Source organism: Balaenoptera acutorostrata, chromosome 21 (genome assembly GCF_949987535.1).
Source record: "Balaenoptera acutorostrata chromosome 21, mBalAcu1.1, whole genome shotgun sequence".
In the NCBI taxonomy this organism is placed as follows: Eukaryota; Metazoa; Chordata; class Mammalia; order Artiodactyla; family Balaenopteridae; genus Balaenoptera; species Balaenoptera acutorostrata.
In genome coordinates, this window is record NC_080084.1 from 5,891,101 (window position 1) to 5,916,075 (window position 24,975).

The window sequence follows — 24,975 nt, forward strand, 5'->3', positions numbered from 1 at the left end:
CCCTTACCCAGACTGCTGTCTCTATGTGATCTAAGCATTTAAATGGGATCATTCATCCTCTACAGGAGCCCAAATTAAAGTCCTATTACCACCTCCCTTCCAACCTGCTGAATAGAAATGGCAAAAAAAAAAAAAAAAAAAAACCCCTCCAAGCATCATCATGGCAAAGCATGTTACAGGAAAGTAGACCGTCTCGAGGCACAGCCCCTTCCCACTGCTGCAGCTTATCCGATGCTTGTCTGCAGATAATGCTTATCTGCAGCTTGCCTGGCTCCAATGCACCAGTGTACCTGACTCGATCCCCCATTGCCCCTTTCCTGTAACAGCCATTGGCGGACCTATGGCTTGATAAAAACAGTTCAACATTGCCCAGGCCTGACTTATTTTCCAACCTCTAAAGCAGCTCTCATCACTTGACAAATATGAGCATAGTTAGGATCAGAATACGGGACATCTGGCCAGTCGTCCCACACTTTCCTCATCCAGCCCCCTGCACCCTCTCTGGCATCCTTTCTCTTACTTCTCTCTCACCATAATGGTGCCTGGTGTTGGCTAGACATCGGCATAATACATGCCACCGACTGCACCCTGGGATATGCCAGGGATCTCGTGTGCAGTGTCTCTCTCTAATCCATACATGACCTCAGATGCGAAAGCTCAGCGTCATTGAAAAACTTGACTGAGGTCACATCCCTCATTCCTGATAGAGGTGATTCAAGCATCGCCTTTTCCCCTACACGGTGCGCCCTTATTATGAGTCCTCTGCAAGGGGTTACCAAGTCCAACTGGGGCATTTACATTTAACAACAAACTCCAGAACGCTGAAACGCTTCCCCAGTGTCGGGGGGGGGGGGGGGGGGGGGAGGGGTGGAATTTCCGGCGCGCGCAGCCACGTTTAGGCAGAGCCTCGGCTCAGCGCCCCAACCTGTATCCACAGCCCAGCTGGAGACCTCGGGAGCCGAAAAGACCTCAGCGACCGCGGATTCACTTTACAGAATGATTTCCCCCAAGATGACAGAGCTGGGGAGTGGCTGATTCCAGGCTGCGGCACTTTCCACTGCAGGTGAGCAGGTGGTGCCCACCCACCTGTTACCTGTGTCCCCACCCCCCAGGTGCTCCGGCTCTGGTATTTCCTCTGCCCGGAGGGCGGCCGGTCCACCAATCTAGCCGTTCCAACCTCTTGTGTCCGGAGGGGCAGAGTTACTGCTGGACATTCCAGAAGAACCCTGTCCCCTCCGCGTGTGTTTGTTTAGAATTGTAATCGCCTATTTTCCCATCGCGGGGCTTAGAGCTAGCAGATCCTCAGGGTCCCTTTAGGAGACGAGGCTAGGATTCTTCAGGTCCCGTCCAACTCCCAAATTGCTGTGATTCAAAGACATCAGGACCGTGAATAATCAGCCTGGCCTCAAGCCAGGATGGGCCGTGCTGCTTCCATGGGGAACTTCCTCCCCCTCGTTATACAAACAGGCCCGCCCTGGTTTGGCTCCTGCGGCCTGGTCCACTGGGCATCCTCCCGCCGCAGAGAAGCCCGCCCACCCGGGGCCACTGACCCCACCCCCTGCCTTGAAATTTAAAGGAGGCGGGAGCTGTGCAGGGAGCGCAGAGCCGAGGTCCTGCAGAGCCTGGGGCTGAAGGGGACGCCTCTCGGAGGAAGGGAGAAGGCTCGCGGCGGTGGTAGGTTGGATTCTGCGCCTCTCTGCACCCCAGCTCTCTTAAAAGTCTTTCTGAGCCAATGAAGGAATGTCTACACCGAGGGGCCGACTTTGTAATTCAGGCCAAAAGGGGATTAGCTAGAATCCTCGTCCAGGGGGAGATTTGTTTTTGAATGTGCATCTCGTTGGGATGGGCTGAAGTGTTTGCAGGGGCCAGGTCGTGAGGGGAAGAGAGAGGATAGAAGGGTTGTGTTTCCCGGAGAGGAAATCTCTGCTTGCAAAGGGGAAAGTGAAAAGAATGATACAGAAATGCTCTGAATAGTCAATGGGCACACCTTATGACTCACGGGCAAGAAATGTGAAATGGGCTGATGGGGTCAGAGCCGGGAGGGTCCCTTGTGTGTGGGGGGGATCTGAGCCCATGGGGAAACTGAGGCTGGGCTGGGCAGTGAGTGAGTTGCCCACAGAAGATTCCCCGGGAGGGAAGTGCTGGACGAGAGAAGTGGAGGACAGTCCCAGGGAGGCCTCTGGTCTCGCTCCTCGTCCCCCACCTCCACGGCAGGTTTTGTCCTCTGGTTTTTTGCCTGGGGTGCAAGAGGTGGGGCTCTTGGAGGACTTTTCAATTACAGGGGAAAATAACAGCAATGTCTTCTATTCCCAGAGCACTCTGCAGGGACCATATCAGGCTCTCTAGGCTTTCAGTGTTATTATCTTTATTTTCTTAACCTCCCAGGGAGGGAGGGTAGGAGGCGAAGGGAAAGGAAGGAGCTCTCAGGTAACTGATGACAAACTCAAGCCCAAAGCCGTGTGGTAGTGATGACTGGTGTGGATAGCAATGGTGGTCTCCTGCAGCAGCTGGTGGATGACAGAAAAAAATAACATGTGTGTGTGTGTGTATGTGTGTGCAATCCCATGAAGAAATTCTGAAACACAACTATTAAGTGGAATTCCCTCAGAAGGACTTCCTAGCAATTCTTGCCAGTGGACAGGAGACTCATCCCAGGATCTAGACACTGACTGGTCCAGAATCAATAGATGACGGTCAGAGTGAGCTGCCGGGTAAGTGCTTCCTGTGAGAGCAAAGCCAGACGGGGCACCAGCAGAGACGCCGTGAATATTGAAATAGAAATAGCTCCATCCTACCCATCAACTGATTCCACCTAAAACGTTCTCAGAGACACCAGCCTTGAATTGCTCTTGTCATGAGCAGGTGAGAGGCTGCTCTCTGCCTGAATGGCTCAGTCTCTGTGCAGACTCTCCAGGACCACCTCAGTTTATTTTGTGGATCCCCATATCAGAGTCTCCCAGTGATGGTGCTGGTCTCAGGTGCTTCTGCACCAGCCTGGAGAAGTTCCTGCTTCGAGGGCAAGATAAGTGATCCCGTTACTAGTTTTTGCTCATGGAGGCGGAACTCTTGGACCTGGGGACCTAGCATGTTGGTGAGCAGGGCTGGTGATCAGTATATTTCAAATGATTGTAACAAGCAACCGAGCCACACCCCTGGTGTTGTGACTTGAAGCCACCATCACCATGTAAGGTTTTTGTAAATGGGTGGCCAGGACCACAGAACATCTGGGCAAGTTACAGCCCAGGTGAGGTCTGTCACTAATCCACCTACAGGAGTTCCTCTGGTCCTGGGGTTTTACAGCAGTGTAAGGGGCCCTTTGGCTAGATGATCATTTGGGAAGAGCAGTGCTGGCTTTAGATCTTCCAAAGATTCCAGAGTTTGGGCAGTTTGTTTGGATCAGAGGTTGAGGTAGCAGCATGATTCATGGAATTAATAGTGGGCTTAGTTCCAGTCAAAGTTCAAAATCCATGTGCTTCTCTGAATACCGAGTATCTGGTGGGGAGGAAACATTTGGGTTTTGAGCTAAAGTGTTCAGTTTCGATGACTCTTTGGCATCTGCAGTCTCAGAATAAAATTCCTATTTTCTGCGAGTGATTTTCAGCTCTGTTCTGATAAGATGGCCAGGATAGACAATGAGTGATCAGAATATTCTGTCCATTCCTTCTTTGGGCCATTCGCTTTGCACAGAGAAAAATGCTGTCGGTAGTTTCAGGTGGTAAACCTCACCCTAGTCGACCAGCTCACAAAACCAAGTGGTGAGTCTCCAGTGAAGCCAGATAAAAAGCGAGGATGATTTAGACTCATGGAAAGTTCCAGCTAGAAAGAATCCTCAAGACCATCTGCCCTGGCTCAACCCCAAGTCCAGCTACATGGTCTCCTGCTATTGGCTTAGGTGTCTATTTACATATAAGGACAGCACATTCTTTTAGTGATATTTTGTGCATTTTACATTCCACTTTCCTTCCTGGGAAAAAGACTTCTGTAGAAGGGTGTAGAGGGAAAGATAAGCCTTTTGATCGCCTGAAAGTTAAGACCTATGATGAAGGGAAAAGGAACCAGGTGCGGAGTCCATAGCGGGCATTTCATAAACAGTTTTTGAAGGCACGACTCAGGCAAGCTCTGGTTCTAATCGTGATTCTCCAGGAAATGCTTGCGGCTGTTCTTCCCGTGGAACTGATCGAGGGTCCTTAGCAGCTGCCACACCATCCATACCAATGGCCGTGATCTGGAAGGTGAGCCTTGGCCATAGGCTCAGCTGAGCTGCAGAGGAGGGCTACGTGATGCTCCTGATAACATACACAGTGGCTTGGAGAGGTTTGGCCTGATTCCACCTGGAGCCTCTGAAAGACCACTTCAAGGTCAGGCTGAACCCAGATACTAGGAGATCTTTGTATTAAGAGCCTTTCTTGTTTCTTATATAGTCGCAAGGATTCCTTTAACTTACAATTAGACATTAGGGAATCCAAGTTGAACTCCTCCCCCAAGGCCCCTACATCCCTAGGACTCTTGGGCTTTCCAAGCCACACTTCCTCCTAGGGACGCCCTCAAAGGGAGAGCCTGGGGTGTGTGACTCAGACTCCTTTGCCCAAAGAAAGGTGTTCGTGCTGAATTTTAAGAGGCTCTGGCTGCTTGCTGCCGCTACCCGGGGCCCCAAACGATGGGCCCATCTTGGGGCTGTGCTTTGCCAGCGACACCTCTCCAGTGCCTGGCTCACTCCTGCCTTTGTTCGACAAACAGCTTATATAGTGTCCATTCCAGAAAGCCCACTTCGACCAGCGCCCACCTCAACAAGAGTGACCTGCGTCCCCTCCTTCACATCCCAGCAGGACCCCTTCTTCCTCTGTGTGCCCACCTTCCACCCACCCGACCCCCGCATATGACAGCACCGATCTGCGGGGTGTGCTTGTCTAGTTACTTGTCTGTCCCCTTCCTAGACTATGAGGTTTTGTGGATGGAGCGTATGTGTCCTTATACCACGGAGCCCGTGCCTGGTGCATAACTGGTGCTCAGGTCTGCGGGTGATACGCAGAGAAAGTCATCACCTGTGACTTCAGGAAGAGAGGAAACCAGAATGAGCCAGGGCTCGGGTCAAGGTGGATGGGATGGGGGGTCTGATGGAGGCCAGGAGGATGACACCCAGGAGGCTCCCAAGCCCCTCGGTTAGAGACCTCGGCAGCGGCAGTTCCTTGAAGGCGGCGGGAGGGGCTCGGCAGGACGCTAAACCCGGTATCCTACTATGAATAACGTAAAGCAGAAAGCCCACCGATAACTGGTCTCTGCTGGTTATTCACATGTGGTCATGTTCACACAAAAGAGGAATTTGTTTTATTTTGCAGCAAGAGCCAGTGTCTGCCACCTGGGCTGCAGAGAGAAAGGGGAGATCTGGTTTGCTTTGGTTTGGTTTTCTGAGAAGCTCCAGTTTCCTTATTTTTCTCGCCTAATGTCTCTGGTTTTCAAACATTTGCATGGTCTGCATCAGACAGCCCTTATCAGTACTGAGGGCCTGACCTTCCAGCTGCCTCGGCTGCGAACTCCACCTTCCTCTCAGAATCCAGAGTGGCCCTGGCATGTGTGGTGTAAGTAGGCCTGGGAAAGGTGAACAAAAACACAGATTGAAAATAGGATAAAAGACATTACCCCATAATCCAGGAAATAAGGGCTCCAGTTAATACTGATCTGTGCACGTAGCTGAAGGGCATGAAACTTGACTTCAATCGTAAAGAATCCAGTTACAGGTTATCGCAAGATCTCCAGATGATCTAGGAGACAGGATTTGGTATTAACACTTGAACTTGATGATGACCCCATAGAACTTGGCTTCCTTTCTAGTCAACGTTCCAAGCAGAAGCTGTAAACTTTGGCGCTCCCCCGTCCAAAGGGCGCTCCTGGCAGTAAGTACTGTACAGTTAACTCTGCTGTGCGCAGGCCGGTAACTGGGGGCTTTACCGGCTTCTTCGCTAATTGCCATCACAGTGAGGCAGGGTGGAAAGGACTAGCCCATTAGAAAACCGGGAACCACATACAACCTGTAAGCAGTGGTTAGAGTTTGAACTAAGGCCCCAGAGGCTATGCTCCCTGCATGCCAACCAGCAGCTCCTCTCCACAGCAACTCTGAGCACATTAACAACACGACAGTCCAGCATCAGGACCCAGTAAGAGTCGTGGAAAGAGCGACTGTTGGGTTTTCGGTAGAACCGGGTGTCTTTGAGACCCTACTCCTCCCTTTACAAGACGTGTCACGTCAGAGCAAGTTCCTTATACTTTTTTGAAGTTCAATTCTCTCATCCGCAAACATGAGATAACAATATTGACTTAAATGATTCAATGGATGCCTGGCAAGGGGTCACAACTCCCGTACCAGATGAGTAAGTGGCATTCATCCACACGCATTTCTCAAAAGTACGCTATCACAGTCACTTTCACGTGAGCCTCATAAAATGTGGACAAAGTTCCGCATGTAGTGATACAAGGAAAGCCTCTGATCATTTTTTCCTGATTTACGTGTGTTGAAATCTGGAAGGAGACTGAAGAATTATCAGATGATTGCGTATTTCATTCCTTGTAGTGATGCTTGCTTTAGGGAGTGGAAGGAACAGGAGAAACTAGCTCATTGCTGAACAAGATTCTCCCTTAGATTACCGTTCGATTGCAGGTTTGTTGAGATTCAGACTTGGGGATGACATGTCCTTGCACTGACTCGTGAAGTTAGCTTTGCCAGCTGAACCTTCTGTTTTCTTTGCAAGGGTCTAAGTTTATCAGGAAAGGATTTCTTTTGTTTTTACTGTACAGGAGGCAAGATGGACTTCTATTTTCCTAGACCCACAACTGCACTCCCTGAGTTCCTCCAGATAAGCAGGGTTACCTGGCAGACGGTGGAGAGGTGCGGCAATGGCAATGCTCAGGACAGATTGTTCTGAGTAGGTTGATGTCGTATAAAACTTGACACAGGTCATGTGCCTATATTTTGAAGATACTTTGCAGGGAATTCTGCCCTGAGTAACAGAGTGGAGATGGGAGTGGATAGTGCCAGGAGAGGATTTTTATCCTATTTACCTCATTGGAATCAATCCAGTTAGATAAGAAACAGAATCCTCTCTTTTTCCTTAGTTATAAAGAGCTCTGTTCAGGAAGAGAGGAAATAAGCTTTGGCACATAGAAAATTACTTTTTTAAAAAAAATTTTATTGGAGTCTAGTTGATTTACAGTGTTGTGCTAGTTTCAGGTGTACAGCATAGTGATTCAGTTTATATATATATATATATATATATACACACATTCTTTTAAAGATTCTTTTCCCATATAAGTTATTACAGAATATTGAATAGAGTTCCCTGTGCTATACAGTAGGTCCTTATTAGTTATCTGTTGATATTTTATATATAGTAGTGTGTGTATGCTGATCCCAAGCTCCTAATTTTTCCCTCCCCCCTCCATGTTTCCCCTTTGGTAACCTTAAATGTGTTTTCAGAATCTGTGAGTATGTTTCTGTTTTGTAAATAAGTTCATTTATATCATTATTTAAAATTAGATTCCACATATAAGTGATATCATATGATATTTGTCTTTCGCCGTCTGACTTACTTCACTTCGTATGATAATCTCTAGGGAAAAGCTAAGAATTGCTTCTGTGATGGCAGTTTTGGGAAATGGTTTTTATTCTGAGAGCATTAGCTCTATAAAAAGCAGGACCTGTATAGGTGGGACCAGAGCTACCAGGCTAACGGCTCCGGCCCCGGGCTCTGACGCTGGTCCAGACACAGGTGTGCTTTTGTGGGAGCTCAACTCCCTTTCCAAAGCCTGCTTCCTCCTCCCGTCTCACTTCATCTCTTGCCCTGACTTAGTGACATGCCTTTGCTGTTCCAAGGCGTTCTGACCTACTGTTTCTTTTCTAATTTGTTGGCATCCCTCCTGGGCATGGTGGTTGCCCCGGGGGTGGGGGGGGGAGGGGAGGGTGGGGCGGGGAAGGTGTTGTTTGTCTTAAGGTCCTGAGTCATTTTGGAGTATTGGTGTCCTTGGAGACTGACTTTCTCTTACTCAGATTTCCAGAGAGAAGCTTTGCAAAGCAATAACAACCCAAGAATCCTCTTTACCAAAGATTAAGGTAGCAAACCTTGCACACTGGTGCAAAATTTGATAACAGTATCAATTTACCTTCATCTTTCCCTTGCAATTTCCGTGGTCCTCCAGCTTGCTCACGTTTCTGCCTTTTTCTTGCTGCCAAAAGTAGAAACTGCAAGTCCTCAAGTTCTTTAACTTCCAGGCAATTGCACTCTTTGTACCTAGAATCACAGAACTCGATTGATTGACTGCATTGGTCCAGACCTTTATTGCAGGTCACGTTATGGGATGTGGTTGAGTGTTTACCTGAAAGTACTTATCCCCATGTACAAATGTTTCACAGTTCACACAGCGTCTGTTCTCACAATAGAAACCACAGAATGTCAGCCCTGGAGGAAGCCTTGAGAGTCTAGCCCTCTTGGTTTTGCATCCCTGGGGGCAGATTTGATGTCTCAAAATATAAACGCTTTTTGGAAGGGCAGCACGTTAATTTTTATGCAGTCACACCATAAGCGAATGAGCGTATCTGTTGTTTTCCTAAGAGCAGGAATTTCTAGGGGGCAGGTGGACAGAACGGGTCATTGCAAAGGACAGTGAAAGACCCTGAGGACAACCCTCCACTGCATTTCCCCAGACCCTTCCTCTGGCTGTCCTGCGGCCATTCCCATGGCCTCACCCCACCCAGACTCCAGCCGTTACGCACTGGTGCCCATCAGTCAGCATTCCCCGTGTCACCACTGCAGAAAGGAACCCTGTGCTTCTGGCTGGCGTGATTGGTTTCCCAGCCACAGTGGCACCCTTGGCTCCTGGAGGCTAACCCTCCCTCCTCCCTCGTTACCACACCATTGTTCTTCCCTGGAGCAGTCATCATTCACAGTTGTTCAGAGGTCAGAGAACAGAGTCACTTTGTCTCTGCAGCCAAGCAGGATCCAGCACCGCTTCTAGGCAGGTCGGGGGATGCCCTGGACTCAGAGGTTGCAGGCCGGTCCCACTCAAGGATGCCTGCCAGCGCAGCCTGCGAATCCAGGCAACGCTTTATTTGCCACGTGTCCTGATGTTTCTAATTTGCACAGATTCTTTGTCAACTTGCCAAGCTCTGCATCTACTGAACTCCATCCACTGAGAGGGTGCCTTTTGCAAATCTACAAAAATTGACTTTATGTGCCAGGGTGGGCCACCAGGGCTGGGGCCTTGGGAGCGTGGGGACCACGGGCCTTAGAATCATTCCATACTCCCCGCCATACAGGGATGCTTCCAGTGACTCAGGGATTCTAGTCCCACAAAAGTCAGTCATCCTCATGGTCTTCTTTTTCCTTGTCTTTCCTCCGTCCTTCCCTCCTTCCCTCCTTCCTTCCTTCCCTCCTTCCTTCCTTCTTTCCTTCCTTTCTCCTCTTGCTTCCTTACTTTTTTTAGTTCTTTGATTCTGGGAAACTATTAAATACAGCAAAAGGAGAGGAGCACAGAAAAAAATGACAAGTTTTGCATTTATAAAATGAACCTCCAAAGGACTTCTTATGCTTATTTCTCAAATCCCCCACTCCTACTGGCCTCACACAGGCAACCGGCACCTCTCCCTTTGGTGGGAGCTTGTGGTCCAGGGTTGAGGTCCGCCCTGGCATGGACCCCAGGGTCCTGGGTCCAGTCTGCTTTTCTGGGGTCACTTGTTCTTTGTCCAGGTGCTGCCCCCTGACCTCCACACCCCCTGCCATCTCTACAAAGGCAAAACCAGGACACAGTTTTCCTGCTTCCCTCTCACTCCCTTGTCTTGGGAAGGCACTGCTTGTCTGCAGGCGGGATGACTCATTTCTTTGTCATCCTCTCACCCCACTTGGCCCGTCCAGCTGCTCCCATCCCCTTTGTGCAGCGAGGATGGAGCCATCATGTGGTTTGTGTGAGGCTCTTAGGCACTGGATCAGCTCCAGGCCCAGCAAGGCCAAACGAAGCAGAGGACTGATAACGACTGATAGAAGAGAGACAGGCTCCAACTGTCCCAGAGCAGAAGACAAAAATACACTCCTTCTGCTGATTCTTTAGCTGCAAAAGGGTCTGAGGCCATGCAGCTGTCGGAGCCTTTACGCTCAGCCCGAAGTGCATCCCTCCCCCCACCTGGCTCCCCTTCCCCCATTCGTCCGGGGAATGCAAATGCCTTAATGCTCCACTTGTCACTTTGCAATTTTCCAGCATCTAGACTTGTGCTCCACTTAGGATGAGCTTGAGTTCTTGAAATTACGCAGTAACTTGACGGGCATCCACCGCGTATGAGGGCAATGAACTTGCTGGAAGCCCTGGCTGGTTGGCAGGCGAGATGAAGAAGAATCAAATTCCCTGTTCGCAGGCTGGTTCATTGTTTCATTCAGAATTTGCTCGTAAAGTCCTGAGAGGGCAGAGCTCTCCCATCGCCAAGGCTTGGCTGAGATAATGCAGCTGGGACAACCTATAAACGTGAAAAATGATTAACAGCAGGAAGAGAGAGGGGGAATGTGTTTAAGAAGACCTATTTTAAAAGGTTATAAGTACTGGGTTAAAATTAAGAAGGGGAATTGAAGAGGAATTTGGGGAAATTTTGAGAAAGGGGAAATTCGAGGAACACTGAGGAAGAAATTCTGGAATGATCGCCTGTGATCAGAAGACTCCCCCGCGGGCTCCTGTTCGGATGCCCTTGACCCCCTAGTTCTTCCTTCTGAAACTGCCTGGAACCAGTGTGCTGCAACAAGCTTCCTGCAATGAGTGAGAAAAGGGCCCCCAAGCAGCGCACCCTGCCCCGCCCCGCCCTGCCCGGGAAGGGGCCCTGGGCAGGCCGGACTGGAACAAAGACCCAGATCCTGGCTTCCTTCTGTTTCCTTCGCAGTAGGGGAGGGGCTTGCTGGCTGGCAGGACGCCCTCTGAGCCCGAGGAAAATCACCGCCCAGACTGTCCGGCCCCCTCCCCTCCCCCCCACAGCTCCGTGCCCTCCTCTGCCTGTCACCAGCGGCCCCGGAAGGTCACTGGGGCATAGAGCGTCTCCCACCATCTCCCTCTATGTTTTCATCCTCGCTCTGAAGGGAGCTTGTGGTTGAGGGGACAGCACCTCTGACAGGAAAGGAGCCCGAGCCAGCGCCAGGGTCAAAGTCCCCGACGTCTCTGAGTCCACGGGACCCTTCGGATGCTTGGGATGAGGGGGAGGGATTACACCAGAGTTGTTGTGACTGAGGGGAAGTGAGTCAAGGGAAGAAAAGCCCTGATTTAATTCTTGCGGACGAGGGGGTGAGTGGAGCTGCCAGACCACAAAATAACACCCCAGCCGACTAACCCACTTTGGGCTGCTGAGGGTGAGAGCACCAGGGCAAGGCACACGGAACCAAGGATGTGGGCCCAGGAAGATCTGAGTCCGATGACCAAAACCAGATGTCTCCCCTCCTTTCCGCAAATCTGCACTTCACGGGCCCCGTCTATAAAAGAGAGACTGGTTTCCCGATGGAGCCGTGGGGCTGGGGGGGAGTTGGGGACGGGAGACTTTCCTTTGTTGGACAAGGAGGCGTGCACGTTCTAAGTGGAAGAGCTCAGGCCATCTGAGGTAGGCTGGCTCTGAGATGTACCAGCAACAAAATTCCTATGGTTTCCTCTAAAAAAGTCAGAGATGAGACATTAGTCAACCCCAGGGCAGCAACTGGGTCCATCTAGTCAACCCCAGGGCAGCAACTCACTTCAAGGGAAACCAAACCAGCACCCTGAGGTCCCAGGCTGCCAAGAAGTGCCAGAGGTGGTCTCAGCCTTCAGCCCACAGAAATGTCTGGGCAAAATCATCTTCCGGCAACCCATGTCCATCATCAGATGGATGGATAAACAAGATGTGGTCCATGCAGATGGTGGCATATTATCCAGCCTTAAAAAGCAAGGAAATTCTGACCCATGCTACCATATGGATGGACCTTGAGAGCATTATGCCCAGTGAAATAAGTCAGACACAAAAGGACAAACACTATATAAGCCCATTTATATGAGGTACCTGGAATAGTCAGATTCATAGAAATAGGAAGTAGGATGGTGGTTGCCATGGGAACGGGGAGTTCGGGTTTACTGGGTACAGAGCTTCAGTTTGGGAAGATGAAAGTTTGGAGATGGATGGTGGTGACGGCTGCACCACAATGTGAAGGAACTTAATGCCGCTGAACTTACACTTAGAAATGGTTAAAATGGTAAATTTTGTTATGTGTATTTTACCACAATAAAAAAGGTATGCGAGAAGAAGACACCATCCTTCAGACCCTTGCTGTGGCCTCTCCTGCTGTGGGAGCCGACGCTGGGGGGGACCGGCGGACTCCCGAACTGTGCTGTCCTCTTGGTCCTCTCACATCACACGGTTAAGGTTTCTTCCCCTCTTCTTCCAGAATTCAAGGGACACTCTGAGGAAATGATGAACGCCATGAAGAGGGAGCTCTTGTGTGTGCTGCTGCTCTGCGGAGCTGTCTTCAGTTCCCCCAGCCAGGTGGGTGTGCCCTCTCGTCTGTGCTGGCGCACACCTGGACACACTCGCCTCGGTGGGCGACGCTCGGGGTCCAGGCTTGCAGCGGAACCCTAGGCACTCGTTCTGACTTGAGTAAACACTGCCTCTCAATGCCTTCTTTGGGGCTGTTTTTAAAGGATGTGTCTGAATGAATCCAGAAAGTATTTATAAAAGACAGTGCAGGCGCTGTGAGCCATGGAGGCGGGCGAGCTGCCCGTGTACTGTGTACTATCTACTTGGGGTGGGAGCTACACAGCACACGTGCTCTCTGCAGATGCCTGGCAGCTCAGGGCATCGTTCAGGCCACGTGAGCGATGCCCGCACAGCAGGATTTTAGAGAAGGGAGAGTTGGGGCAGCTACCTGGAGGAGATGGGATTGCAGGGCGGGGCGGTGCATGCAACCCCACTAACCCACATGTGGCTTTTTTTTTTTTTTTAATTAATTTATTTTTATTTTTGGCTGCTTTGGGTCTTCGTTGCTGCGCGCGGGCTTTCTCTAGTTGCGGCGAGCGGGGGCTACTCTTCGTTGCCGTGCGCGGGCTTCTCATTGCGGTGGCATCTCTTGTTGCGGAGCACGGACTCTAGGCATGCAGGCTCAGTAGTTGTGGCTCACGGACTCTAGAGCGCAGGCTCAGTAGTTGTGGCGCACGGGCTTAGTTGCTCTGCGGCATGTGGGATCTTCCTGGACCAGGGCTCAAACCCGTGTCCCCTGCATCGGCAGGCAGATTCTTAACCACTGCGCCACCAGGGAAGTCCCCGGCTATTTTAATTTTAAATTAATTAAAGTTAAGTAAAATTTAAAATTCACTTCAGTCACACCACATTTGAAGTGCTCAGTCGTCACATGTGACCAGTGGCTACCGCATTGCACGGCCCGGATGTTAAACATTTCCATCATTCAGAAAGTCCTTTTGGACGGGACTAGTCTAGAAGGGGGGAAAGAATTAGACAGGAAGGCAGGTGATGGACATTCCACCTGGACCCATTACCTGAGGGGGATGCTCTGGGCAGGTGACCTCTGATTGGTGGGTTGATGATGGTCTTCTGGTTTGACCACCCGTATTCCTGAGACACCCAGCATGTGCTGACTCTTCCTCCGCCCCTGGTTTCTTTGCAGGAAATCCACAGGCGACTCAGGAGAGGAGCCAGATCGCACAGAGGTGGAGGTGAGATGTCACTGGGGTGGAGGCAAGTCAGGCTCAAGGTCAGGGTCAGGGTCAGGGTGCTCTAGGCTCCGGCGGGGATTTTTTTCCACGTGACCTGCTTACTCAAGATCCGTGAAGGTGAGACTCTGCTAAGATGCTTCTGTCCTGTCTCACCACTCACACAGGCTCTGAGGGGACAGGAACAGGTCCTCAAGGGGTCAGGATGCCTGGGGGTCGCTCGCTGCTGGGAGCCTGCAAGCCCAGTGGCACAAAGGGAAGCGGATTCGAATATTACACGGATGAGAACAGAGCCCAGAGAGACGGAGTGACTTGCCCAGGGTCACAGAGCCGCCGGGCCGCACGGTGCTGGTCCTCCAGGGCCTCTCCCTGGGCTGTGATCCCCACCGCCTCGCACTCCATTTAGCATCTTTGTTAACTAGCTTCTCTGTGCCTCTGTTCCTTCAGTTGGTAACTCAGGGATGACTAATCTGGGTTGCTTCACGGAAGCACTGTGGGAAGACCATCTCTGTGAGGCCGTGTCTACAATTGAGACTAGAAACCCAAGGAACATTCCCACTAGAATCCCAAGAATAAAACGTGCTCACGGCCCGATTGTCTTGACTCTGATCTAAAGAGCTGCAGGCCCCATTGCAGGTCCCAGATCATCCCTCCTCCCTCATGACCTACCTCTTTTGGGGCTGGAAGGCTCTGCAACACCCATTCAAGGTGGAAGTTTTCCCAGAGTGAGTCACAGCTTAACTCTCACTGCTTCCGCGGTCGGATAGCACAGTGCTTCCTGCAAGCGTACCCTGGCCCCGACGGCCCTCTAAAGGAACAACAGTATTGTTGACAGTGAACGTATGTCACTGCTTCAATTCATTAAAAGTTAAAGATGTTTTAAGTTCGCATTCTGGGTTGCAAACAGAGAGAGAGAAAAAGGGAAAGTGTATTAATGGGAGTACTTCAACTATTTTCATTATACCAAAGTACTAATGGAAGTAGCAAATTTTCTGCACAGACTAAAATGTCAATTTTCTTTGTTTGGGACCAGAAATGCATCATCTCAGTGTGGTAATGCTAATATGGATCAAAAATTCTGGTAGGCAATTGTGTGCATGTGCATATTATTGATGAATTAAAATGAAAAATTAGAGTATTACCTAACAAATGTGTCTTGATAGATAAACTCTTTCAAAACAAGGGCCCATCAGAGGAAAAACAATAAAAGGGGTCTTTTTTATTGTTTTTCATAAGTGTATTTTATATTTCATTGAAACTAAAATAAGGAAATAGTAGAAATACACCATTATATTCTATTATATATTTCAAGAAAATAACTGATTTTCATAGGAAATTGAATGTAAAGATCACATAGTCATATGGAAAGTAATATTGGCACTGCCCCCTAATAAATTGAATCTGAAATTGTTTTTGAAAAATGAAAGGGGTCTTTGGTGACAAAATAAGGGGTATTTGTTGTCTTCTGGCTGAGAGCAAGGAAGGAATAAAGGACGGATTATCCCGAAAGTGAGCAGGATTGGCGGGTGGGGGAGGGGGGCATCAGTGTCAGTTTGGGGTGAGTTGGGCCCTAAAGAGGCCGGCCTGTCTGTCGTTACAGTGACCTGCAGAGACGAGAAAACACAGATGACGTACCTGCAACATGAGTCCTGGCTGAGGCCCCTGCTCAGGGGCAACAGGGTGGAGCACTGCTGGTGCAACAGTGGCCGGGCCCAGTGCCACTCGGTGCCCGTCAACAGTACGTGTTCACCCAAGCCAGGCTGTGAGCCTCGAGTCCAGTCTCACGGCCCCAGCCCTGTCTGTCACAGTCCCGGGCCTGTCTACCCTTCAAATGGGGCTGCAGGCACGCTCTGCCCTAGGCCAAGGTGAAGGTGCCGAGCAGAAAGCATGAGGCCGTGAGCCTCAGTTTCCTCATCTGTAAAATGGGAGAACAGTCATACAGACTTCGTGGTCGGCTGTGAGGAGTCAATGAGTTCGTTTTTGTGAAGTGCTCAGAATCGTGTGTGTGTGTAGACAGCACGCTTCAACTTTGACTCATATATTCTTGGGCTGCTTGGAAAGTAATTAGGGGTTCCCTTGCTTCTACTTGACAGGTTGCAGCAAACCTCAGTGCTTCAATAGGGGGACATGTTGGCAGGCCCTCTATTCCTCAGAGTTTGTCTGCCAGTGCCCTGAAGGGTTCATCGGAAAACGCTGTGAAATAGGTGAGTGGTAGGTGGGTGGCTGTGAGACAGGGACCCACCGGGGTGAAATCCCACCTGCAAACCTACCCAGAAAGGAAAGCAAGTGTGCAGTGACGGGGGAAGGATTGGGGTGGGATGGGATGGATCATCCGAGGGTGGTTAGGGCCTCGAGCACAAATCTGGAGCCTGGCGCGGTCCCCGTCAGCGGAGTGACCCAGTCACCCAAGCAGCTCAGCAGCTACTGCCTCAGTGGTTTGAGGTGAGAGCCCCTTTGGAAACTAATGACAGGAGGATTCACACGGGAGGTGTTGTGTGTCCTGTTTCCCCTCAGATGCCAGCGCCACATGCTACAAGGACCGGGGCGTCACCTACAGAGGCAGGTGGAGCACAGCGGAGAGCGGGGCCGAGTGCGTCAACTGGAACAGCAGCAGCCTGGCCATGAAGCCCTACAGTGGGCGCAGGCCTGATGCCATGAGGCTGGGCCTCGGGAATCACAACTACTGCAGGTGAGAGGGCCGCCTTCTGCGCCCTGGAGGGTCTTCTCTGCTGAGAAGCTGCCACAGGCGAGGAAAGACCTGCGTCAGCTCTGTCACGGTTTCCAGAGAAGTAATAGGACATGTGTATACATAAAGAGATTTATTTTCAGGAATTGGCTCATGTGATTGTGGGAGCTGGTAGGTCTGGAATCTGTAGGCAGGCTCCCCAAGCTGGAAACTCAGACCTGAGTCGATACTGCAGTCCTGAGACAGAGCTTCCTCTCAGCTTTTGCTCTTAGTGCCTTCAACTGATTAGATGCGGCCCACCCACACGTTGGAGGAGAATCTCCTTTACTTAAAGTCTGCTGACTGCAAATGTGAACCACATTGACCCAGCCCTTCCCAGCACCACCTAGATTGGCATTTGATCAAACAACTGGGCGCGACAGCCAAGTTAGCCCATAAAGCTCACCATCACGGTGCACCCCTTGTCAACGTGGCAGCCACGTGCATCTCCGTAAACCACACTTAATTTCCAAATAAAGACGATTACAAGGTCATACCTCCGCCCAACACGATCTGACTCTCCTGTGTACGACAAGCACGCGTAACTCTATCCCCGGAAGAGGTGCAGAGCCCTTGGCCCGAGAGGCGGGCCTCACTCTTCACCTCCCCTGGCCTTCCTGGCTGATTTTTCAGAAACCCAGACCAAGACTCAAAGCCCTGGTGCTACATCTTCAAGGCAGGGAAGTACATCCCCGAGTTCTGCAGCACGCCAGCCTGCGGCAAGGGTAAGTGCAGCCTCCCCACGGCCTCTGTAGCCTCACGGGGGGAAGGGTCTGGAGGACAGCGCTGATGGTCCTTCTGCAAACAAGGAGACAAAGGACTGGGCTGGTAGTTCATCATTTCAGTGTCAGAGGGAAGGAAGTCAAGAGGCTTAGGTCCTCACCCAGGCTTGGCATCTAACTAGCTGTTTGACCTTGAGCTGATCTCTGCACAGCTCTGACCCTCTGTTTCCTCATCAACAGAGAAGATGGGGCTGTATCGGTGATTTCCAGTCCCTTTGAGAAGGCATGGAGGTTCTCTCTTTTTTGATTAATGGATCTGTTTCTCAAGATCTCTCTCTGTCTCTGTAAAGACTTTTAATGTGAGAAAATTTCCCAGATTGAAAAAACACTCAGTTACAAAAAGGTACTGTGAATTCAGTGGTGCTTTTGCAAATGGTGATGTTATTTATCACAAGAGTAGGGAAAATATGTTTTAAAGTTCTAAATATACATTTACAAAAATGGTGTGCATTCAGTCTACAGGTGACGCCGATATTCCTGTGAATTTAAGAACTCTTTAGAGTAACTCTAAAGCATCCTCCCCACCCCCCAGCTCTGGTATAAATTGGGAGTCACTGGTCCCGATGATCTTAAAGGTCCCTTATCACTATGCTATCTGTGCATGGTAGTATACTTTGTCAGTTTCAAGTGGGGAGAAAAGAGGGTAAAATGGGACAAATACGCAGCATTTGAAGGTTCATACTCTCCCTTCCTTCCCAAGTCCAACAAATCCTTCAGGTCCCTAGCAGACAATATCTGAGAAAACTGGGCCTGCCCACGTGTCCCCCCATTGAAGCACCCAGGATCCCAGCAGCCTGTCAAGTACACACAAGGAAGCCCCTAATTGCTTTCCAAGCAGCTCCAAGAATAATCCCCACTAGCTGAACTCAGCACCCTTTCCTGCCGAACCTGAACATCCCTCAGAGTCTCTGTTAACACAGCCATAAGGAAGCCACAGCCCATGATGGAGGCTGGCACCTGATGGAAGCCGCTTACCACCCCGTGTGAAAGGGCTTGAAGGACAGAAAAGGGTGGTGGGCTGGCTGCCTTGGGCGTCCCAGGCCGGCAGCTCTGCTTTAGGCCCTGCTGCAAACCCCACCTGCCTGCTTTAGCGTTTAAGTGGCTTTGTTTCAGTTTGAGATTTCCTGTGTTCCAGAAAAAGATGGGGACTGCTACCAGGGGAAAGGGCTGGCATACCGCGGCACCCACAGCCTCACCGCGTCTGGGGCCTCCTGCCTCCCGTGGAGTTCCATGATCCTGATGCGCAAGATTTACACCGCCTGGAAGAGCAACGCTCAGGCCCTGGGCCTGGGCAAGCACAATCACTGCCGGTGCGCAGCGCAGGGTCCGGGGCGTCTGCGCAGAGGGCGGGGTTGGAGCGGGATGGGAGGGTCTGATGCTGAAAGTTACATGAAAGACCCAGTGGGTGGGAGGGAACCATGGATGTGACCCAGCCCAACCTATTCATTTGCACTTGTCGTGAAAAGGAAAGTCCTCCAGTTTCTTGACCCAAATCCCATGTTAGAGGGTCTGTCCTCTGTGCCGTCCTCACTTGGCCCCTTTGTTCCATCCTAAGAGTCTTCTCCCAGCACAGCTGGGAGATGAAGACGTAATGTTAATGACAGAAGAAAAAAGTTACAGTCATTTCCCTCTGGTGGGATCTGCGGCTGAGCCCAGCCCGGGGCTCAGGGTCCTCCTTCCCAGCTGGTCAGCCTTCCCCTCTCTTCCCTGGCTTGTGATGTGATTGGAAACCTTCCCTCCTTATGACTAGGAACCCAGATGGGGACGCCCAGCCTTGGTGCCACGTGCTGAAGGATCGCCAGCTGACATGGGAGTATTGCGACGTGCCCCAGTGTGGTAAGGCCAGCCATGGCCACCTCCCCGTGCCCAGCCTCATTCCTGACCGTGTCCTCTGCCGCTTCCCGTGTCTTCCAGGCTGCTCTCCCGCCTTCTCCCAGAACCCAGTTAACACAGGGGGACGGGGTTACCCAGAGGGGGTGGAGACCGAGAGAAATGCAGGTTGGCACACTTTGCTAAAAAATGAAACTTTAGAAATCGTCTGAGAACCGATTGTTATTACTCGGTTCCTGTGAACACGCAGATCAGCCAGACTGTTCCTCAGGGCACACATGCACATAGGGTTTAACTGGGCAGGTAAGACACAAACTACCAGCGAACTCATGACCAAGGTCACGCGTGGCTCATCCTCAGCGGGCAGTACCAGTGGGCTGGCAGTATTAGGAAAACTTCGTGAGGGGGCAGGCTGTCCCGTGGGCCTGGAAGGATGGGTAAGGCTCAGTCGATGGCAAAGCAATGGGGTAGACATTCCCCAGGAAGAAGCTGCAATGCCTCGTTATTTCTTAAGCCAGGAAGTGGCTGCAGGAAAAGAGTAGAGGTAACAAAGCATCGCAGAAAGACCCCCGGCTGTGGAGTCAGATCTGGGTTCTAATCCAGGTGCCACTGTGACCTCGGCAAAAAGGTCCCAGCCTCTCTGAAGCTGAGTGCTGTGAGGGTTAAGGATAGTGTCTATACAGTGCTTCGCTCGTCCGGGATACTCACCACGTGCAGGCTGTGGATTTATTGCCGTGGAAATGGCTCCATCCCTCTGTACAGCCTGCAGAAGTGCAGCAGGGGGTAGAAACCCGGGTTCCAAGACAAGGCACCAGGGTGGGGCTCAGGGACCTCGCCCAGGCCCACAGGTCTGACCCCGGCTCTGCCCTCCCCTCCCCAGTCACCTGTGGCCTGAGACGGTACCAGCAGCCCCAGCTCCGCATCAAAGGAGGCCTCTACGCCGACATCACCTCCCACCCGTGGCAGGCCGCCATCTTCGTCAGGAACAGGAGGTCCCCAGGAGAGCGGTTTCTGTGTGGGGGGGTCCTGATCAGCTCCTGTTGGGTGCTGTCGGCCGCCCACTGCTTCCAGGAAAGGTAGGGATGAGAAGCCGGCGGGCCCTCCTCCTCTCTAAGGCCTTAGACCAGGCCCATTAGAGAAGAGCAGCCTTGAGCCGTCTCTCCATCAGGTATCCTCCCAACCACCTCAAGGTGGTCCTGGGCAGGACGTACCGGCTGGTCCCTGGGAAGGAGGAGCAGACGTTTGAAGTAGAAAAATACATCGTCCATAAGGAATTCGATGACGACACTTACAACAATGACATAGGTAAGGTGTCTGGCTCTCCCTGCTGCCGTGGGAACTCCAGACTCACACGTGTGCAGTCCCACCTCCTCCCCCCAGGCCCCCGCCCCCTCCCTCCTCTCCCCTGACATCCTCGCTCTCTTCCTCGTCCCCCCTCCCAGCGCTGCTGCAGCTGAAATCGGACTCACTGACCTGCGCCCTGGAGAGCAACGCCGTACGCACCGTCTGCCTCCCAGACGCCAGCCTGAAGCTGCCGGACTGGACAGAGTGCGAGCTGTCTGGCTACGGGAAGCACGAGGCCTGTGAGTGGGAGGACATCTCGGCCCCGTCCTGTCCATGTGGGGGTGGACCGGAGCACAAGTGCTGACCAGAGGGAGGAAAAAGTGGTCCCACGAGTGTCCACCCTCGGGACAGGCGCCGCCGCCGTGACCGTGACCGTGAGGGCAAGTTCCTGCCTAGCGAGGCCCCAGCGTCTGCCCTCCCAGCCTCACAGGGTGGCCATGCAGGTCAAGAGGGGTCTGAGTAGCACAAGGGTTCTAAGAGCCTAAGATTTCAAGGAGGTTTTGGTAAGAAGTGGAGTGAGCATAGTTAAGGGGGTGGGGTGGCTGGACTCTGCCGTCGGGTAGCTCTGAGTTCAAATCCTTGCCCTGCACCTTGCAAGCAGTGTGATCCGGACATGGATTTTTATTTCATGATGCTCCAAGCCTCCGTTTACTCAGTGGCAAGAAAAGGATAGATTATGGGGTTTAATTGAGATATTAGGTTAAGCCAGTGGTTCTCAACTGGGGCGATTTTGCCCCTCAGGAAACACTTGGCAATGTCAGTTATTGTGACAACTCAGGATGGAGGTTTATACCAGCCTTTAGTGAGTAGAAGCCAAGGATGCTGCCGAACATCTACAATGCACGGGACAGCCCCCCGCAAAAACGTTATCTGGCCCCAATGCCACTCGTGCCGCTGTCGAGAAACCCTGGGTGAAACTCTATGAAACTGCTGTTTCTGTAGGTCAAAAGAATAAAACATTGGCCATTTCATAGGATTCAACTTAATATGTGTAAAAGGTTGATAAACGTTAGCTCTTATTGGAAAGTTCGGCTTTCTCTTTCCAAAAGGTTTATAAATAACTTTCCCTAAAACCACAAGACGCCTTCCTCCTCTGTTGCAGCTTCTCCATTCTTTTCCGATCGCCTGAAGGAGGCCCATGTCAGGCTGTACCCATCCAGCCGCTGCACTTCCCAGTATTTGTTCAACAGGACTGTCACCAACAACATGCTGTGTGCCGGAGACACACGCAGTGGTGGGGACCAAGTAAACCTGCACGACGCCTGCCAGGTAAACACGAGCGTCTCTCCTCCCCTGAGCCTCCCCCTCCAAGGGCAGAAGTGCTCCTCGGCCGACAGGTTCTTAACCAAGAAAAACAGTGATAGCCGGAAAGGAGTGATTCATCTCAGTGAGGTGCTGGGGATCTAGATGAGGACCTCAGAGAATAAAGCAACTGGAGCAAGGTCAAAGTCACCCAAACTCAAGAAATCTAAGCTGCAGGAAATCTCCCCAGTGTCAGCACCGGAGCTGCCAGCTGGTACAGGATTTCCTGTAAGCCCAGGCAATTAAATGACTATCAAAGTGATGGATAAAGCAACACAAATTAAGACATCTTTGACTTCTGTGGGAGCTGGGGAACTGGAGTCCATTGTGTAGAGGGGGAAGGAGGAATGGCAGCTTCCTGGGAAGTAGGACACAGATGATTTGTGAGATAAGTTTTAGGAACTCAAGTTCAGCCCTCAGATGAGGTTTTCCCCTGGGAAAGCGCACTCTTTTGGGGTCTCTGCGTTAGCGGCCCTATCAGAGCTAGTACGTACTTGTATTTCATGATAACTTGGGTGTAAGACACAGACCAACCCGTGTACTTAGGATCTAAATAGAGCCAAGGAGCCGTCCGTGCTGGGCTGTTTTCGTGCCCACAGCGTGCCGGGCTCCCCCCCGAGGCTGGGGAGGAGTGGATGGAGACAGCAGGGCCGGGCTCTTGCACTGAGGACTGTAGGCTTAGTTCTCATGCGGAGACCACACCAGCATCTCCCCCTCTTGGCTCCTTGAGAGCCTCTGGTCCCTCTTGGAAAGGTTTTTTCAGACACCTCCACCACCTAGCTCGACAGTCATTAAAAGGTTGTATGCAAGGTGAAACCATGATCTATCAGCTAGGGTTACCCACCGGGTGCTTGGCCTCCTTAATCAATGGAAATTGATCAGAGGCCTGATGAGAAATTCAGGCAAGGCTTTACTGGGGCCCCTGCAGCTGCAGGGGGGAGCGAGAACAAACAACAGGTTCCCTTGCTCACCTGCTTGCTGAAGGGGGGCGAGCTGGTTCCTTATACAAGGAGAGGGTAGGGTCGGGTCCAGGGGTTGGGCAGGAGGCGGGGCTTAGGTGGTCTGCCCATCCCTCAGGTGGTGGTGTGTGCAGGGGGCATGCGCAGAACCCTGCTTTTGCTCCCGGCTCTTCAGAAGTGGCAGTTGAGTTTTTTTGGTCTTTTGTATCTTTTTGTCTATAATTTGCCCCAACTGTGCATGCACACAGCTATTTTTAGTCCCATACAGTTTCTTTGTATTTTATTGCTCCAGCAGAGGTGTATCCAGGTGCAAGCATTGCAGCCAAGGGTCCCAGGTCCCAGCCTGTCTCACTAGCAGCAAGTTAAAAACGAAACCAGAAATCATTTCGATTCAATAAGACAACAACAGCTAACAATTACCAGGAGTTTTACTAAATGCCACACATTGTTCTCAGAGCTTTTCAAACTTTCTCTCAATTAATTCCCATAACCTTACAAGGGAGGCAGTATGATTTCTATTTTAGATTTTTATTATTCAGTATCATTCAGGTAAGAATACTGAAGCCCAGTTAGCCTGGGGCTTCACAGCTAGTAAGTGGTGGAGTTACAGCCTGGGTGGGGACCTGAAATGTCCAAGCAATGATCTCAATTCCGCTTTACCACGTAGCTACAACCTGATTCTGTAAAGGTCCAAGGTCACGGAGATAAAATTTCCCTCCCCGAACTGAGCACTTTGAAGAATACATAGGAAGGGCTTCCCTGGTGGTGCAGTGGTTAAGAATCCGCCTGCCAATGCAGGGGACACGGGTTCGAGCCCTGGTCCGGGAAGATCCCACATGCCGCAGAGCAACTAAACCCGGGCGCCACAACTACTGAGCCTGAGCTCTAGAGCCCACGAGCCACAACTACTGAGCCTGAGCTCTAGAGCCCACGAGCCACAACTACTGAGCCCACGTGCCACAACTACTGAAGCCCGCGCACCTAGAGCCCGTGCTCCGCAACAAGAGAAGCTACTGCAGTGAGAAGCCCGCACACCACAACAAAGACTAGCCCCCGCTCACTGCAACTAGAGAAAGCCCGTGCGCGTGCAGCAACAAAGACCCAACGCAGCCAAAATAAATAAAAATAAAATAAATAAATTTATTAAAAAAAAAAAAGAGTACATAGGAACACTACAAACATTCACCCTAACCTCCCCCCAAAGAGTCTGCATTTTTGCAAAGAGCTGACCTGTTCTCCCTTCTGCAGGGTGACTCGGGTGGCCCCCTGGTGTGTATGAAGGACGACCACATGACCTTGGTCGGCATCATCAGCTGGGGCCTCGGCTGTGGCCAGAAGGGCATCCCGGGCGTGTACACCAAGGTTACTAATTACCTGGACTGGGTTCGGGACAACACACGACCATGACCAGGGGCACCGGTTCCCTGCATCACGGAGACCCTGCTTCCTTCACCTCCGAGGATGCACTGCGGCGGGGGCTTCTTCACGCAGCACAAGTGGGGGAGGATGGATTTCCATAGGTACTTTCCGTTTTGGAAGTTTTCAGGGCTTCAGGTCTGAAACGTACTCTGTCGGACGGGAAGAGGGGTCAACGCCAGCCCCTCCTGGAATCCCAGTCCCCGGGGCAGAAGCCCACCTCCTCTGTCCACGTGAGCAGCTTTGCAAACGGGACCGCAAAGGTGAAAGCGTGTCTCAGTAGGCAAAGATAACTCGATCCTTCAGGAAAGAAGGGTTAGAAATATTCTATTAGGAATAGAATGTCTATTTCTAGTCACAAGGAAGCCCAGCAGGAGCTTCCTAATAAGGGATGGGCTGGCTGGCCAGATCACGTTCCTCAAATCCAGCCTTCAGATCAAGTGTCGGGTTTTCCCTTTCTCCGGCTATAGCTCTTGGAAGGAATCCTGTTGTGTAGAGTGTAATTCTTTCTCCTTTATAAATCTCATCATAGGACAGGAGACATGTATCATTTTAATAACTGATAAACTAGGCTCTAACATATTTATATCAGTTCATTTTTGTTTATACTCTTATACCTGTATGATACTGTACTGGATAATAAATTCTGATATATTTTTCACATATTTCCCCCGAATCAGAGTGGAATCGTTCTGTTACATGCAGTATCCCACAGCTTTTATTCATGTTACTTGTGTCCACGTTCTTTGACTCGTTGGAAATATTTCCTTTCATTCATTCAGAATAGCTGCGGCATACAAGGCCCTGTGCTGGGTGATGTAAATGGTACAGAGGGGGAAGAAAGGAGCTCTTGGTTTGACAGGAAGGTAGGGATTTAGAGAAATAAGAAGGCTGAACGCAGATGGACCACAAA

At 51.1% G+C, this 24,975-nt stretch overlaps 1 protein-coding gene across 2 annotated transcripts; it reads left to right on the plus strand.

Annotated features, from left to right (window-relative positions):
• Nucleotides 1-1,560: 1,560 nt before the first annotated feature.
• PLAT (plasminogen activator, tissue type) lies at nt 1,561-24,727 on the plus strand. 2 transcript variants are annotated; one of them, XM_007182103.2, is made up of 15 exons: nt 1,603-1,674; nt 4,144-4,358; nt 12,426-12,523; nt 13,659-13,707; nt 15,305-15,442; nt 15,798-15,908; nt 16,219-16,393; nt 17,063-17,154; nt 18,347-18,521; nt 18,962-19,047; nt 19,922-20,117; nt 20,210-20,346; nt 20,484-20,624; nt 21,488-21,654; nt 23,895-24,727. In XM_007182103.2, exons 3-15 carry the CDS (start codon nt 12,449-12,451, stop codon nt 24,051-24,053), a joined length of 1,701 nt encoding a protein of 566 aa, XP_007182165.2. In that variant the 5' UTR covers nt 1,603-1,674; nt 4,144-4,358; nt 12,426-12,448; the 3' UTR covers nt 24,054-24,727. The 2 variants fall into 2 exon arrangements, with proteins under 2 accessions (XP_007182164.2, XP_007182165.2); XM_007182102.2 differs by lacking the exon at nt 4,144-4,358 and having other exon boundaries at nt 1,561-1,674.
• Nucleotides 24,728-24,975: the final 248 nt, after the last annotated feature.